This window comes from Trachemys scripta, chromosome 3 (genome assembly GCF_013100865.1).
Source record: "Trachemys scripta elegans isolate TJP31775 chromosome 3, CAS_Tse_1.0, whole genome shotgun sequence".
Classification (NCBI taxonomy): domain Eukaryota; kingdom Metazoa; phylum Chordata; order Testudines; family Emydidae; genus Trachemys; species Trachemys scripta.
In genome coordinates, this window is record NC_048300.1 from 132,537,683 (window position 1) to 132,555,742 (window position 18,060).

At 40.9% G+C, this 18,060-nt stretch overlaps 1 protein-coding gene across 1 annotated transcript in view; it reads right to left on the bottom strand.

The window, feature by feature from the left end:
• Nucleotides 1–18,060, bottom strand: part of UFL1 (UFM1 specific ligase 1) — a 45,157-nt gene that overhangs the window by 23,570 nt on the left and 3,527 nt on the right. The window contains exons 3-7 of the mRNA XM_034766014.1: nucleotides 12,339–12,367; nucleotides 11,489–11,586; nucleotides 10,836–10,950; nucleotides 9,325–9,455; nucleotides 8,551–8,609 (exon numbers count right to left, since the gene is read on the bottom strand). Of these exons, the coding sequence (XP_034621905.1) occupies nucleotides 8,551–8,609; nucleotides 9,325–9,455; nucleotides 10,836–10,950; nucleotides 11,489–11,586; nucleotides 12,339–12,367 (432 nt within the window). The remainder of the gene's footprint in view (nucleotides 1–8,550; nucleotides 8,610–9,324; nucleotides 9,456–10,835; nucleotides 10,951–11,488; nucleotides 11,587–12,338; nucleotides 12,368–18,060) is intronic.

The following is an 18,060-nucleotide window of genomic DNA, read 5'->3' on the forward strand; positions in this document are numbered from 1 at the left end:
GGAACCCATCTCAACAGTATAAGCTAGGTGTGTGTGGCCATGCTAACTGAATCTGTCAGGATGGGACAATAAAATATTCTATGGCAGTGATAAACACTGCCAAAGTGGGAACTACAGCATCTTGAGATTTAGGGCTTGTGTACCTGGCAAAATTGACTGGAATAGCTATTGCGGAATAAACTAGTCTGCAATAGCTATGTGGGAATAACTCTCTATGTAGACACCCTTATTCTGGAATACAAGTGTCCACATGGGATATTATTCTGAAGTAGCTACTGACTGGCCAAAACTATCTTTGTTTTTTTCTTACTAAAATTTTCCACTATTGCTACCAGTTGCTTAGCTTTATTCGTCGCAGTCTAGCTGGTTGTGTATATTGTTTTGTCTACATGGGGAAGTTATTCCGGAATATGGTAGGGTATGAATTTAAAGTGCTATGCTATTTAACAAACTGTTTTCCATACTGATGCAGGGACAAACACTGCAGAAAACCATTTTCAGCAACAGTTCAATTACCGAGCCTAGACAAGGCTTAACAGGTAGCTTCGGAAGATTAAAAAAAAGTAAGTACTTATAACCACATGGAAAAACAGAGGTTTACACTAACCACTTTTGAAAGCAAACGCTACATACTCATACTACCCAACATACAGAAACAATACAGCATATTGAATGTGCACTGCACTGATTTTATTACTCATTTTACATTTTCAATCTTACTTCCATTCAAAGTTCATGGAAAAAAGCTTTATTTACAAGATTTTGACACAAACATTAAAATATAGCCAAACCAGAAGTATTATTAATGGTAGAGCACTAACAGCGTGCCAAGTGCTTTACAGACAGGCGTAGAAGTGAAGCTCTCAAAACAGATGTAAAAATTACTGGTTAAAAATGATATTTCTTAAATGATAAGATTCCTACAGGACAAGGACTGCCCCTTTCTAAGAGATTTTACAGCACAAAAGAGCCTTCATCCTGTTTGGATCTTTTAGATCAGAGATGGGCAAACTCATACCCGTGGGCCACATCCGGCATGCGGGACCGTCCTGCCCAGCTCCTGAGCTCCTGGCCCGGGAGGCTAGCCCCGGCCCCTCCCCTGCTGTTCCCCCTCTCCCAGAGCCTCAGCTCGCTCGCTCCGCTGCCGGCACAATGCTCTGGGCAGCGGGGCTGTGAACTCCTGGGGCAGCGTAGCTGCACAGTCAGGCCTGACCTGGTGCTCTGAGCTGCGTGATGGTGATGGCAGCGTTGCCCGGCTGTAACGCCATCAGCCACCAGTGCTCCAGGTAGCACCGTAAGGGGGCAGGGAGCAGGGGGGGGTGGATAGAGGACAGGGGAGTTCGGGGTGGTGGTCAGGGGGCCAGGATGTGGATAGTGGTCGGGGGTGGGGGGAGAACAGGAAGTTGAATGGGGGCAGCGGTCCTGGGGAGGCAGTCAGGGGCAGGGGGTTCCAGGGGCAGTCAGGGGACAGGGAGAAGGGGTGGTTGGATGGGGCAGGGGTTCCGGAGGGGCTGTCAGGAATGAGAGGAGGGGTTGGATGGGGCGGTAGGGGTCCAGGGGCGGTCAGGGGACAAGGAGCAGGGGGGTGGATGGGGCAGGAGTCCCGGAGGGGGGACCAGACAGGAGGTGGGGGCTGGGCCATGACCCCATCCCCTAACCGGCCCTCCAAACAATTTACGAAACCCAATGCTGCCCTCAGGCCAAAAACAATTTTTCCCACCCCTGCTTTAGATGCTAGAACAACAAAAACAATAAAATATTTTAAGAAGAGTTTTAAATAAAAGTGAAAATAATTTATGTCCCATAAGGTCTTATCCAAAGACCACTGATGTTAATGAAAGTTTTTCCATTGACTGAAATGGGCTTTCGATTAGGGCTATAGTGCTCAGAAGTGAGGGAACCTGATGCTTTCTATTAAGCTTTGTAAATTTATTACTCCTTAACTGAAACTATTTTACATTTCAAAATATAAGCATTCCTTATTATAAATAGCCTGATGTCATCTTAAGGTGAACAATGGCATGGCAATATTATAGGATCAAATATGTTTATTTTCTTAATATTTCAATATCTGCTGGAATAATTATTACATGGGGAATTAGTTAATAGCTTATTTATACAACTTATTCACCAGACGTAGAAACATGAAAGAAATTTCTAAAGGATTTTTAATGAAAGAAGCCAGGAAATTTAAAATCATCAAGCTTTTAAAGTTTATATTACTACAGGTACTATATATAAATAAAATTTAACAAATTATACATACATTAATTAAAATAGATATAATTAAGTATAATTAATTATGATATATAGTCATTTAGGGCTGTCAAGCTATTAAAAATAATTGCGAATAATCACACAATTAAAAAAATAATCTCGATTAATCACAATGTTAAACATTAATAGAATACCATTTATTTAAATTTTTTGATGTTTTCTACATTTTAAAATATATTGATTTCAATTACAACACAGAATACAAAGCGTACAGAACTCACTTTATATTTATTTTTGATTACAAGTATTTGCACTGTAAAAAAACAAAAGAAATAGCATTTTTCAATTCACCTAATACAAGTATTGTAGTGCAATCTCTTTATCATGAAAGCAGAATTTACAAATATAGAATTATGTACCAAAAAACTTGCATTCAAAAATAAAACAAAGTAAAATTTTAGAGCTTGCAAGTCCACTCAGTCCTACTTCTTGTTCAGGCAATCACTCAGACAAACAAGTTTGTTTACGTTTTCAGGAGAACGCTGCCCACCTCTTGTTTACAATGTCACCTGAAAGTGAGAACAGGCTTTCTCACGGCATTGTTGTAGCCGGCGCCGCAAGAAATTTACATGCCCGATGCGCTAAAGGTTCATATGTCCCTTCATGCTTCAACTACCATTCCACAGGACATGCGTCCATGCTGACGATGGGTTCTGCTTGATAACCATCCAAAGCAGTGAGGACCGACGCATGTTCATTTTCATCATCTGAGTCAGATACCCCCAGCAGAAGATTGATTTTCTTTTTTGGTGGTTTGGGTTCTGTAGTTTCCGCATCAGAGTGTTGCTCTTTTAAGACTTCTGAAAGCATGCTCCCTATCTCATCCCTCTGAGATTTTGGAAGGCCCTTCAGATTCTTAAACCTTGGGTTGAGTGCTGTAGCTAGCTTTAGAAATCTCACATTGGTACCTTCTTTGTGTTTTATCAAATCTGCAGTGAAAGTGTTCTTAAAATGAACAACATGTGCTGGGTCATCATTGGAGACTGCTATAACATGAAATATATGGCAGAATGCAGGTAAAACAGAACAGGGGACATACAATTCTCCCCCAAGGAGTTCAGTCCCAAATTTAGTTAATATATTATTTTTTTAATGAGTGTCATCAGCATGGAAGCATGTCCTCTGGAATGGTGGCCGAAGCATGAAGGGGCATATGAATGTTTAGCATATCTGGCATGTAAATACCTTGCAATGCCGGCTACAAAAGTGACAGACAAATGCCTGTTCTTATTTACGTCACCAGAAAGTGAGAAGAGAGCATTATCTCCTGTAAATATAAACAAACTTGTTTGTTTTAGCGATTGGCTGAACAAGAAGTAGGATTGAGTGGACTTGTAAGCTCTGAAGTTTTACTCTGTTTTGTTTTTGAGTGCAGTTATGTAACAAAAAAACCCTACATTTGTAAACTGCACTTTCATGATAAAGAGATTGCACTACAGCACTTGTATGAGGTGGACTGAAAAATACTATTTCTTTTGTTTATTATTTTTACAGTGCAAATATTTGTAATCAAAATATACACTTTGATTTCAATTACAACACAGAATACAAGATATATATGAAAATGTAGAAAAACATCCAAAATATTTAATAAATTTCAATTGGTATTCTATTGTTTAACAGTACAATTAAAACTGCGATTAATTTTTTTGAGGTTAATCGCGTGAGTTAACTGAGATTAATCGATAGCCCTAATCATATTATATATCTAAAACTTTGATAAGGCCTATATTTATACTAATTTGGAAAATGTTTTCCAGCACTCAAACATTTGTGAAACTGAAATTATATTCAGAAAATGGACAAAATTAAAGAAAAAGCTTTTACTTTTAAAATTTACAAGAAATTATCAAAGTGAATAAAACGCTCTTTGACATTCATGAAAATGAGCCGAGAAACGGAGTATAGGAAGGAACATTGGAACGACATGAAGAACAAAAGCTGCTCACTGAACAAAGAGAGAAGCATCAACAAACTCGGTTAGCCCCAGTGTTGATCTGCAGGAGGCTGTCACAACCAAAATTCAAACTTTAGTAGCTAAAAGGACTTGCATAATAACGACTAAGCATTACATGAACAATTGCTGAAATCAATTTTAACTACATAATGAAATTGCATTGGACACAAATATTATTGCAACATAAGGTTTAACAGATTTTCCTGTTTAACTCTGCATAGCTGGACAATGCATTCCTGGACAGCATATATACATTGACTATGTTAAAACAGAGACTGTGGAGTTTAATAAAAATTTAAAATCTTAAATTCAAATTAATGTGCCTGCTTCAAGCCCTTTGGGTCAGTTGGTGGGCTAAAAAGCCACATAGATTTAGAGTGAATAATAGCTGAGTGGCTTCTTTAAGCAACTGAACTAAAGGTCTCTTCCAGTTATTGAAGTACACAGAATTTGTAAGATCACTTACACCGTTTTCCAATTATAAATGTTTCCCTCACTATGATAATCTAAACAGGATTTACCTGCCACAGTTCAGGGAAACTGCACCTGTATTCCCACACTATGCTCCACCGAAGGCACCTACTCTCAGGCTCCCAGCTCCTCAACCATCATCTCTTATGGGCAGAGACACGTATCTCACTTCCTTCTGACTAAGGTGTTTCCAGGCTGCACAGTTCCCTGCCTATAATGTGAATTTCCCAGCAAGTCAGACTGCTTAAGCAGGCCTGCTTTGCTTTTCTCCACAGAGGCTACAACAGTGTAATTGCTCACAGTTTTTCCTAAATAAACACATTTATTCTTAAGGTGAATACATTACAAAGAAAACATACTAAAACAATAAAAGAACCTACACACACGCTAATACGTTTACCAGAGATCACCCTAACTCTAACAAGGACTCTGGTGCCAGTCAATCCTTCATACCCCATCAAGGGTGTTTTCTGTGATTACAAGTTTATAATCACGTTGGCTCAGAACCAGCACCCCCTTGAATCGGAGAGTCCTTCCTTTATACAGTTTGGGCCTCTGACCTTGTTCTCATGTTAAAAGCTAATTAATCAGCAGACAAAGGTCCCCTCCAAGCAAAGCTTCCAAAGGCTGAGTTGTTGCATAACTGAAAGGAGTATATTTGCATACACCTGCCCCTAGACATTTCCTGGGAAACCCACAACTTTAAAAATTCATTCTTGTCTGGTACATTGTTTCAAATAGTCTTCTGAAGATCATAACACTTCCCAGGGTTTACATTAGTCATGTTTCCCCACCGTAGACATTATATACATCTCACAATAATACATAAATATTTGCATTTTTAATACAATTAACTCCTAAATACTTCAATGTAATTCAAAAAGGTTTGTTCAGGATATTGCAGGACACTACCACATCTGTCACATCACCTACCTTTGAACTTTGCCCTTTGCCACCAATAAACTGCCTGGATTACCTAGGATAATTAGATAGTTCCAAAATGAATAGGTGGAGCCTAATTAGTTGCTCTTTTTGCTTGCCTAGAGGAGAGTGTCTCCTACAGTCTGACTGCTATAGAAGACACAACCCTCTGTGGGAGGCTCTCAAAAAGGACACAACTGAAGAAACTAATTAAACTAAACATTGTTTATTGTTTTTCTTAATTTCTTTATAGACTAATTATATAACTGAGTTCTCTTGCTGTATAGTTTATGATATCCTTATTACTCATGGACAAATTCTGTGCCACCACGCAATGCAGAATTATGTGCAGAATTTCATTTTCTCGCAGAACTGGTGCTGCAGAGCTGCTGGCAAGCACTAGGGGCCACTAGACCCAGCAGAGCCCTACTCTGCAGCTCACATATACAGGAACCTGCTGGGGAAGGGGAGGGGGAAGAGTTCCAGGCACCTTCAGTTCCCAGCACATCGTGAAGGAAGGAGGCAGTGTGCAAGAAATACCATACAAGCCTGGGACCCAGCATCAGGCTCTCTCTCTCTCACTCTCTCTAGATCTCTGGGTTCTGGAGGCAAGGGGGTGTAGACGTCTGGGCTAGGGGGGCACCCCACAGCAGGGCACTGGGGGATAGGGGATGCGGGAAAATGGGGTAGGGGGGCACTCCACGGCTGTAGTGTTGGGGGTTGCCCCGCAACTGGGCTCTGGGGGGCCCCGGCTGGGCTCGGGGGGTTAGGTGCGGGTGTCTGGGCTAAGGGGGGCGCCCTATGGCTGGGGTCTGGTGGGGAGGGGGTGTGGATGTCTGAGACCAAAGGGGCAAAGTTTTCCCCCAAGATGTGCTTAGTTGATACGTTTGGGGAGGAGGGATAGCTCAGTGGTTTGAGCATTGGCCTGCTAAACCCAGGGTTGTGAGTTCAATCCTTGAGGGGGCCATTTAGGGATCTGGGGCAAATATCTGTCTAGGGATTGGTCCTGCTTTGAGCAGGAGGTTGGACTAGATGACCTCCTGAGGTCCCTTCCAACCCTAATAGTCTATGATTCTATGTGTGACACACCCATACTTTTGTTGGGAACCTCAGTCTAACAGAGAAACAGGAATTGGATTGTCCTAGGAGTTTCTTTAACTCTCTACTCCTGGGGGAAAGCTTTTGTTGTCTGTGTTGTTACTGACATACTTGCTGACAAGTATTTTGAAATAAATTACTAAAATAATTGAAACTGGTGTAATTATATTGTGTTATTTTGACAAATAAAATATGCAGAATTTTAAAATATTGTGTACAGAATTTTTAGGCACAGAATTCCCCCAGAAATACCTTATGCGTGATAAGAATCCTCATGTGGCAACACTGTTTGTCAAATTTTTGAATTATGTCACAAGAAACAATGATTAATTCAGCTTATCTTTCTTTCTCAGTCTAGACAGAAGCCTTAGCAATTTTGGGATAAAATTACTTGGGCTCGGTACCCTAATTCCTGCATTAAGATACCACTTTGATCTCCACACAGGAATGAAGACAAAGTCCCTGCTTCAAACCTACAAAGGGAACTACGCAGGTCGAGCTCTGGGCCTACAGGTTCTCGTTGCAGAACTGGGGCCTAAAAAGACAGCATTCAAAGTAAAAGGAAATGGAAGGCAATGAACAAGTAGAATAACTAAATCAAGTTAAGCTCATGCCTTTCTAATGATATTTATAAACACCACCCCCCCCCATTTTTTTAGTATATTTAGTGTTTATCACTAGAATTAGAGCTGCTCATTTTCTGTTGTGACTGGGCTAATGTTATTTGGCTTGTTTGAAGAAAGAGGGTGGAGGAATCCTGGGGTCAGGGTCAGCGAGAGGATTGTAGGCATAAGGGAATTAGACTCAGATGTCAGTGGGAGAGCCTAAAGGGGCAGTCAGCCATGTAGAATGAAAGAAAAAAGGGAAGACAAGAACATTAACAGAACAAAGTCATGTGAGGCCCTGAAGGCAAACAAAAGGAGATTAACTTTATAATTATAATTAATGGAGATATCCTATCTCCTAAAACTGGAAGGGACCTTGAAAGGTCATTGAGTCCAGCCCCCGCCTTCACTAGCAGGACCAAGTACTGATTTTGCCCTAGATCCCTAAGTGGCCCCCTCAAGGATTGAACTCACAACCCTGGGTTTAGCAGGCCAATGCTCAAACCACTGAGCTATCCCTCCCCCCCTTTTATATAAGAAGAGATGAGAAGCCCACAAATGAAGATAGCAGGATGTGGTCAGTCCACAGACAAGACAGATGATCTTTGAGGGAGCATTTTGTATAGAATAGAGGAGACATGAGAGCTGGGTAGTCGAAGTGTTGCAATAGTTGAAGTGAGATCAAATCAAGGACTACAAAAGGAAATCTTCATGGATTGTAATTTTGTGAGGCTCTTTTTTAAATAAAAGAAAAAACAAACAAACAAGAGTGCGATTTATCTCCCTGCTTATTAAGACCTCTAGTTGTGACCATAACAAAAGCTCTGCCTCAGCTATCGCAAAATAAAGTCAATAAATAAAAATCCTGTGCAGTTAATGTCATTCAGCTATGTGAAATCTGTCCCTTTTGTGTGCTCCATTGATAAAAATACCAGTAGCTGAGCGCACATAATGAAATAGAAGACAAAAATGAATATTGCACTTCTTGCATCATTCCACTCCCTTAGAGGTATTCCATCAATGAGCTTTCATTGCTGTAGATATAGAGACACTTCTTTGAGCTGTGGACAGCACAAGAAGTCTATTACTCATTAAACTGGAAAGGAGACCAACTGCTATTTATTGCAAAAACAATACTAAATACTATAAGGTTTATTTGAAATGATTAATTCCAACAATAAAGAATCTAAATACATGAAACAAAATCTGAAAGAAACTCACAGTAAAGCAGTTGTTCCTGAAATCCATACCGAGTGATCAAGTTAGTTACAGGAGTAGGCCTATAAAGAATAAAAAGAATAAACATGAAACAGGCCTAGAGACTCTCAAATTGAAGTAGAATCTACAAACAAGACAAGTACCTCTGGACTTTTCCCTCAAGAAAGGTATTTTCTGCAAAACTGATCAAGTGTTTTAGTCAGACTGTTACTGCCAGGTTGTTTAATTTATGAAATTTATAAATTCATACCGGTTTAAAATTGTATTACTACTACTGTAAATATCATATATACACACACAAACTTCTGCTAACTAAGTTCCTGCTCAAGATAGAGCATTAAGACGGCTATTGAACTGATACCCAAATTTCTGAAAAATGAAGTGTGGTTGCTGGGTATCAAACTGTAATTATGTCAATTAGGGGGACACTTTCCAGAAAATTAAGAATTCACAGTGAATTCATGACCAGTTTTAGCCAGTTTTTCAAAATATTTTCTCATTGTAATTTAGCTCATTTTAGCTAACTAGTTTTCCCTTTTCTAGGAATAAGGCTTTCCTGCTGCTCAAGTAACTTCGTACATCTGCAGAGGACTGGGCTCACATTACATGTTGCGCCAAAAAAGTACAGAATTCTCTCTCACAGTAAAATGAATTGTAATTGAAAAGATCTCCTACATATGCCTTTATTTTCTTTTTTGTATATTACAAATAAATCAGTATGCATAAAGAATGCTGTAAAACACATTTCTACATACAGATATTTGTGTCAGGGCTTACCTAGTAATGGCACTGAACAGACCACGAATGCGTGCCCGATGCCGGGCTACAAATGCCTCTGTAAAAATCACTCCTTTGTTGTCCTGATCTATCTGGCCATGGATAATCCTACCCAGACGGGGGGACAACGTCTGTGAACAGAAGTTATGATAAATGCTGGTACGACAGTTTACAGTTACACAGCAAAGAAGAAAATATATTTAAGCTGTAGATTAGAAAGTTAATTTGTCTAAATAATCAACGTATTGAGAAATAAGAATGCATTTTAAATGGTAATTGTTACTGGAGAATATTGAGAAGATACTATAAAAAACACACAGATTGTGTGTGTGAGGTCGTGTTATTTTGACCCAACTGCAATCGCCAGGTTAAAGTAGCTTTCTTAATAATACATACAATGACCTGAATTATGTAATGACTATTCCCTCTCCCACACATATTACAATCTTTACAGGTGAATGAAGAACGAACACATTGTGAAAGAAACCCATCTGGTCTTGGATTTCTGGGGCTGCACATTCATGTTAAATCCTTTGTGTCTGTGACAAAGGAAGTCCCTGACCTACTCTTCTGAGATGAGATGTCAGAGTAGAAATTAACAGCAAGAAATTAAAAATAAAATAAAAAACCCCAGACAAAAGGAAAAAGATTGGAATCGGCGTTCAAATTAGTAACTTAAAACATTCAGATTATCTGGGACCAAAAAAGAAACTGCATGTGTATATATTCCGGACAATGTGTTTAGAAGATGACTAAAGCCAGAAGGGACTATTGTGATCATCTAGTTTGAATACCTGCATAACACAGGCCATAGGACTTCCCTTTCAATGAGGCCTTTGAAAAACAACTTTTCTCATTGAAAGGGAAGTTCTATGGCCTGTTTTGGAAAAACATTCATTCTTAATTTAAAAATTTCCAGTGATAGAGGATCTCCTGCACAACCCTTGGTAAGTTGTTCCAATGCTGAATTACTCTTACAGTTAAAAATGTGGATCTTAATATATAGTCTAAATTTGTCTAGTTTCAACTTCCAGCCCATGGATATTGTTATACTTTTCTCCTCTAGATTGAAGAGCACTCCTATTAGCAAATTCCTGTTCCCCAGGTAGGTACTTATAGATTGTGATCAAGTTCAGCCCTGAACCGTCTCTTTTATAAGCTAACTAGACTGAGCCCCTTAAGTCTTTCACCCAAAGGCAGTTTTTCAAATCCTTTGATCACACTTTAAAGTATGTTCATTCCTTTTTCCTAAAGGATCACAATGGCTGAGAGGAAACCTAGCTCAGTTCAGATACTGGAATACTGTACTGGCAAATTTTAACCTAAATCAGTTCATAGCCACTAAAATGCAAACCTGAGAGATTTAATACTGACCTGCTTAGGACACTACCCAAGACTTCATATAACTATCATCTTTGTTTCCTGGATAATAAAGTTGCTATAAGAGGGAACTATTTCTTCAATTCAGAATTCAACATTTCTATATGAAAGGGTAGATAACATGCAGTAACCTGTATCAAGAAGTCTCCTGGAAGGTCGTATGCCTTGCAGAGTTCAGATATTGTCACCTGACCAGTTTCCTGTAGTTTATCGTTTATTTCTTCTGCTAATTGGTCGAGGTAACTCCTTATGTAAAACCAGGAAGAAAAGACATTAGTGTGACGTTCCCAATTCAACTTGCATCTTTTTACGTATAGTTATCCTGCCTCATTATTAATTTATTTGTTCAGAGTAAACATTTTTCCAGCATATGCATAAATACACTGGAACTTACTGTAAAATAGAAATAGATGGGCTGTGGGAATTCATCTTGCTCAATACAACTATTACAGGGAAAAGGTCGTATTTTTAAAATTCTGCTAACCAACCCACTAGTCTGCAACCTGTTCCTTTATTTCCTTATATGGAACAAGAAGAATTAACTTCACAACCCCCTCATAAAAACACACACATTTTTTCCTTTCAAAGGGACCTGAACATGGATTTTTATGGGAGACAAGGGTGCTCAGCACGTCATTGGTTCTAGTCCACGAAAGTCTATTCTCTGCCTCAAGAATAAGCTCTGAAGCATAATTAATAATAGAAGACTACAGTTATACTGCATCTATAACATCTAAAGTCATATCTCTGGACCACTGTATACCTTTTTCCTGAAGATACTCACTCATTTATAAACTGTCCCAGCACCAGCTGAATAGTTCTGTCTGATTTAACAATGTCATTAGCTCGGCTTTCAATATGGACCAGGTCTACATTTATTATCTGGAAAAAAATAAATCCATCAGTCCCTTAAATTCAAATTAATTTTCAGACATTAAGACACTATACTTTGAAAAGGATATCTGCTTGTTATTTGCTCTATCATATTTATGTACAAGTAAGTCTGGGGCTTGGAACAGAAGCATTTGTGCTTTTAAAAAAATCTCTTGCAATTACGACTAGGTTAAAGGGTCCAAGAAAATTAGGATTTTTGTAAAGCTCTGAACAGAAACACTCATTGTCTTATAGAAGGTTTTCTGATTTCAAGCAATTTTGCTCGAGACAGAAGGAAAAATTAGTCACAGAAGATTACTGGGGGACAGAGGTTAATGGAAACAAGAGATTAATGAAGGAAGAGAGAGGACCCATGCAAAATTTATTATATTTCACTGTATGACACCATCGCTCTAAATTTGAGCAAAGGCAGACATTTCTTATCCACCTGTACTTCTCAATTTAAGAAAGCAGAGATATTCAAATCATCAAGAAAGCCCTGCTTCTTTTTTTAGGGGTAATTTTAAAGAGTGTCACAGAACTACAGAGTATAGTAATATTTATCTCAAAATCAGAGTAAGCATGAATACCACATTTGTGAAGTGATACACAAATGGACAAAGTAGTCAAAGTTAGTGAGAAGTGCCACCAATTTTGCAACTGCTGCTATACAGCACTTCAACATCAGCACTTACTTGGAGACTGATATAGTATAAATGGAGAAACAAAGTATATGCATTTTTTTAATAACAAAAAATTACCTGTTGTAAGTCAACAATGTTTACTCGACCTTTGAAAAAATACAAATATAATTTAAGTATTTAGTATATCAAATAGCTTTGAACAGGTTTATAATGCAGCACAGCCAATCAAGTATGAACTTTATTTCATTATTTTTTTAGTGATCACAAGGAGTGTGACTGACAGCATTTTAAGCTGAAATCTGTTTAATCAGAGGAAAATATCCACACAATGGCAGCCACAGTGCAAGATTTTCCATGACACCCTACCCTATGTGCCTAAAGACAACGTTAACACAGTTTCTCTAAAGGTAGAAGAACTGTTGAGACTCTTCCCCCTTTACCTCTGTGCTGAAACTGTCAAGTTATGATGCCAACAAAACATGAAGAAGTGGTTACTCACCCTGTGCAGTAACTGTGGTTCTTCAAGATGTGTCCTGTCCCCCTAAGGGTGCTCCACTCTAGGTGCACTTGCACTCCCTGCGCTTTTGATAGGAGATTGCTCATAGCAATGTCCATTAGGCCTGCACTTGCGTGTTACTCAGCCTCGTGCCCCACGCTGTTGCTATATAGCATTGCACAGGCTAACCTCCACGAAGCCCCATGACAGAAGGAAAGGAGAGCGGGTAGTGGAGAACACATGGGAACACACACCTCAAAGAACCACAGTTACTGCACAGGGTGAATGACCATTTCTTCTTCAAGTAGTGTCCCCATGAATGCCCCACTCTAGCTGACTACCAAGCAGTTCCCCTTTAAGGAGGAGAGAGCTTCAGAGTCCAGTTCAGTATGGAAAAAAGTACAGCTGAGCCAAACATGGTATCAGAAGCAGTGTCATGAATTATTACAGCAAATGTATGGATAGAAGTCCAAGTTGTGCCTTTACATACTACAATGATAGGAGTGATAGAATCATCACTGCAAGTGTCACCATTCTGAATTTTTGTGCCTTCACAAATGTGTTGAGGAGTCTTAAATCTAGGATGGGTCTCCAACCATCATTTTTTTTTATTGGAACCAGGAAATACCCGGAATAAAACCCCTTCCCTCTGAACTGTGTGGAACTTGATTCTATAGTACACAGGTGTAGAAAAGAGTCTATTTCCTGCCATAGCAGGTTCTCGTGGGAGGAGTCCCTGAAGAGGGTAGGAGGGTTGGTGAGTGGAAGAGAATTGAAGTGGATAGAGTACCCTGTGTAAATGATCTCTAAAACCCATTTGTCCATAGTTATGGTGAAGGCAGTTGCTGAATGCAGGAAGGCATGTGAAGCATTACAGCTGGTAAGAAAGAGGATGGCAGCTCAGGACCCCAACCTTCCCATCAAAATTGATCCTTTGAAGAGCAAAGTTGTGAAGTTGAAGGCTGGGAGATGGGTAGTTTCCTCCTCTGAAACCTCTGCCTCTTGTGATGAGGTTTGTATGGCCTCTGCTAACTCAGAAACTGCACAGGATGGGAATCTGTGCTTTCTGGGACCTACTAAATTTTCTCTTCAGAACACATGTGTAGCTCCCCAGAGATTGTAAAGTGGCTCTTCAAACTTTTAATGTATGCAGGGATTCATCTGTATTGCCAGCAAACAACTTAGTGCCATCAAAAGGCAGGTCCTCTACCGTATTCTGGACCTGCTTTGGGAAGCCAGGAGGCCCTCTTCATAACCATTGCTGTAGAAATAGAATAAGTAGTAGCATTGGCAGCATTGAGAGAAGCCTGCAGAGATATCCTGTGAGGAGTTGGCTTTCTGCAATAAGTGACCGGAACTGCTCTCTGTGTTCTGTCGGCAGATGGTCAATAAAGGAGTTTAGCTTGGTATAATTTGTGCAGTTGTACTTCGCCAGTAAGGCCAGATAGTTGGCGATTCTAAACTGTAAAGTAGTTGAATCAGATTTTGATGCTTATGATTTTTATCATAGAGTGTAGATTTAGTGTAGTTCTGCCTACCATGTTTGTTAACTACCTCAACCACCAAGGATTTAAGAGATGGGTGAGAAAATAAAAATTATGACCCTTAGAGCAGGGATCGGCAACCTTTGGCACGTGGCCTGCCAGGGTAAGCGGCCTGCCAGGGTAAGCGGCCTGGTGGGCCGGGCCGGTTTGTTTACCTGCCGCGTCCGCAGGTTTGGCCGATCACAGCTCCCACTGGCCACGGTTCGTCGCTCCAGGCCAATGGGGGCTACGGGAAGCAGTGCGGGCTGAGGGATGTGCCGGCCGCTGCTTCCTGCAGCCCTCATTGGCCTGGAGCGGCGAATTGCAGCCAGTGGGAGCCGTGATCGGCTGAACCTGCAGACGCAGCAGGTAAATAAACCGGCCCGGCCCGCCAGGCCGCTTACCCTGGCGGGCCGCATGCCAAAGGTTGCCGATCCCTGCCTTAGAGGGAAATATTTTTTGGCTGTCCTTTTGCACGTGTGAGAAATTGAGGCCAGAGTATGCCAGATGACCTTTGCAGGATCCAGGAGTGCCTTGTTGACTGGCAGGGCAATGCGGGCAGAAGAGGCTATATGGAGGATGTCAAACAGCTTCTGATGCAATTCTTCAATGCAGTGACTCTCAACCTTTCCAGATTACTTTTGTAGATCAATCTCTGATAATTTTCATATAACTTTACATTGTGCCTCTTCATATAACCTTGTGGTGGGTCTACCCACGTGTGACCTCTGTATCCTGGGACTTTGTATCAAAGCCTCATTTAGAAACTTTGCATTGCCCTTGGTAGAATATTATAGCCCCTAAGGATAGAATAAGATAGAAGAAAAATTTCTTTTTGCTAGCAGTAGAACAAGAGCTCTCCCCCACCCACTTTTAATCAATTGCCCTGTTGAATGAATGAGGTGTGGATGAGCAAGGCATGAAAGGCAGCACCTCCAGACAGCCTCAACTGTTGGAGAGGGGCTGGGAACCAGACCCAAGAACAATAAAACATGTCAAGTGGGCTCATTAAAGACAAGCAGACATACCGACGGCCTCGGGGGTTAGAAGCAAGCACCTTCTTTTGGAAACACCCTCTTTGCAGCATTGGGACAACACTCAAAAGAAAGCAGCACAAAGGACCAATGGACACAGACACAGAGTTTGAATCTGGTCTAGATTTGCATGAGAGGGAAGCTGCTATAAAAGTGAGGTGTCTTGCAGAGGACCCCGGGTCTCGTCTTGTCAACATGGGAGCATCGATCCAGATCGGCAGAAGCCCGGCTCCACCCCTCCCCCATCTAACTCACCTGGCCAGTAAAGTTAAGGGGAGCAACTAATTGGTAACAACAAGACGGAGTGTGTTTGTGTGTGTGTGTAAGTGTAATATATTATATGCATATAATACAGTGTTAATGAATACATGTATTACTAATAAATGTGGCGTTTTGTCTTATTCCCCCTGAAAAGATCCTGTGCAGTACTTTAAGTACAACACTTTGAGGAGTCTGATTGGTCTTGTGTACCCCCAAGTTTCACCTCACTGAAAAAATAATTGCTCACAAATCCAGACAAAAATACAAAAGTATCACAGCACACAATTCCTGGAAGATTGCTTACTTTCTTATTCTTACCATATAATTATAAAATAAATCAATTGGAATATAAATATTGTACTTACATTTCAGCGTACAGTATACAGAGTAGAATAAACAAGTCATTCTCTGTATGAAATTTTAGTTTGCACTGATTTTGCTAATGCTTTTTATGCAGCCTCTTGTAAAAATAGGCAAATCTCTAGATGAGCTGATGTACCCCCTGGAAGATCTCTGTTTACCCCCAGGAGTACACATATCACTGGTTGAGATCTACTGATTCAATCTTCTCAAGAGGGATCTGTAAAGAATCCACGATGCTCTTGATGAGATCCTGAAACTGCTTAAAATCGCCAGCCAGGGATGGTGGAGGTGGCATGACAGCTTCATCCAGGGGTTCCAGTATGGCCAAGAGGGTGGCACGTATGGCACGGATGGTGGAATCCATAGGTGCTCATCCCAGCGGGATGGTAGCTGTGGACATCTGTCATGAGTGAGTGCAGGCTCCTTAGGAAAAGGCTCCATAAGGGCGGAGTGGAGAGCCTTGAACAGATATTTGGGAGGTTGAGGCAAAATCTTCCTCAGAATCCTTCTCCTCTAAGTCACTTGGTAATGGTGAGAGAGCAGAAGGAGCTTGAGGTATCACCATCAGTATCGGGCAGGTGTCTGGAGATCTGGAAGTTCTTGGTGCCAAAAAGATACAGGTGTTGAACAATGGTGAATCAAGAGTCTAGAATGAAGTCTGAGGTCTTGGAGAAACCAGATATCTTACAGTACTGACAGCATTGTTGGTATCGTGTCCAGGGCTTGTGCTGAAGTAACAGTAGCGATGGTAAGGTGAGTATCAAACGCTCCAGGCAGAATCCAGACAGAGCCCAACCAAACTTTTCCAGTACCATGGTAGAGCTCTTCTTGCCACTGCAGTCTCTTGTTAGTATCAAAGGTCTCTCAGATCCCAATATTTTAGGGGTTCTTCACTTAGCGGAGCTCTCAGTACTTGAGAAATCAGCAGCCTCAGGGAAACCATGTCTGAGACCGATGGGATCCGAGGGAGCTGATATATTTGATTTCTTTGATGTAGGTTCCCTACCTGGAGAACTTGGAGCACGGTCACTGGAAGACTTATGAGAGGAATCTTGGATCTTCCTCTTAGATGCCCTTGAGTGCGGTTCAGAGGCAGCTGACTTATTCGGAAACTGGTGTATGCAAGAGGGGGAGGGTGAAGAGCTCTTGATCTGTGTCAGAGCCCAGACGCAGCAAGTTCTCCATCTTAAGGAGTCAAAGTTTATCTCCCTGTTCTTTCTGGCTCTAGATTTTAACACCAGACAGAAGTTGCACTTTTGGGAAATATGACATTCCCTAAGGCAATGGATGCAGCGGGAGTGTCCATCACTCACTGGGATTGCCTCCCAGTATGACAGGCAATGCTTGAATCCGGGAGAACCAAGCATACCTTTGGAAAGGGCAAAAATCCTCAGGGGTGGGGGGATAATCTAAAAGCTATATATATATATAACTTTTTAAAAAAAAAACAACTAACTAATTACTTTAATATACTAAGTACAAAAGCTAAGAGACCACAGTTGAGCCAAAACCTAAAGTGCTGGAACAATTTGTATAATGGGGGTAGCTGAAAGCCATTGAATCAAACTATCAGGTGGTAGCCGTGTTAGTCTGTATCCACAACAAGGAGTCCGGTGGCACCTTAAAGACTAAGGGATTTATTTGGGCATAAGCTTTCGTAGGTAAAAAACCCACTTCTTCAAATGTCAGCATCAAACTGTAAACCCTTTATATAGTGGAAACCACTTCAGACCACTAGCACCCCTAGTTCCAGCACCTATGGCCAAAACTCAACTTCGTCGAAAGCCATGACAGTTGAGAAGGGACTGAGAAGGGTTAGCCCGCACTGTGCCATATAGCAACGGGATGGAGCACAAGGCTGAGGAACACATATGCACAGGCCAAACGGACACTGCTGAAGAAATCTCTAGTCAAAGGCGCAGGGGATGCAAGTGCACCTAGAGTGGAGCACCCATAGGGACACTACTAGAAGAGGAACACCAGTCTACTAGACATGGAACTGAAGCCACCAATCCTTTCCACATGTGCCAGAAAACTGCTATCAAATGGTAACAACTTTGAACTTTTGCCAAGCTGACAAGGTAATCTTCGGAAAAATCAGCTATAGTGCATGAATGTGGCAGGTGTGTGAACTTATTTTCCAAACCATATGATGATATGAA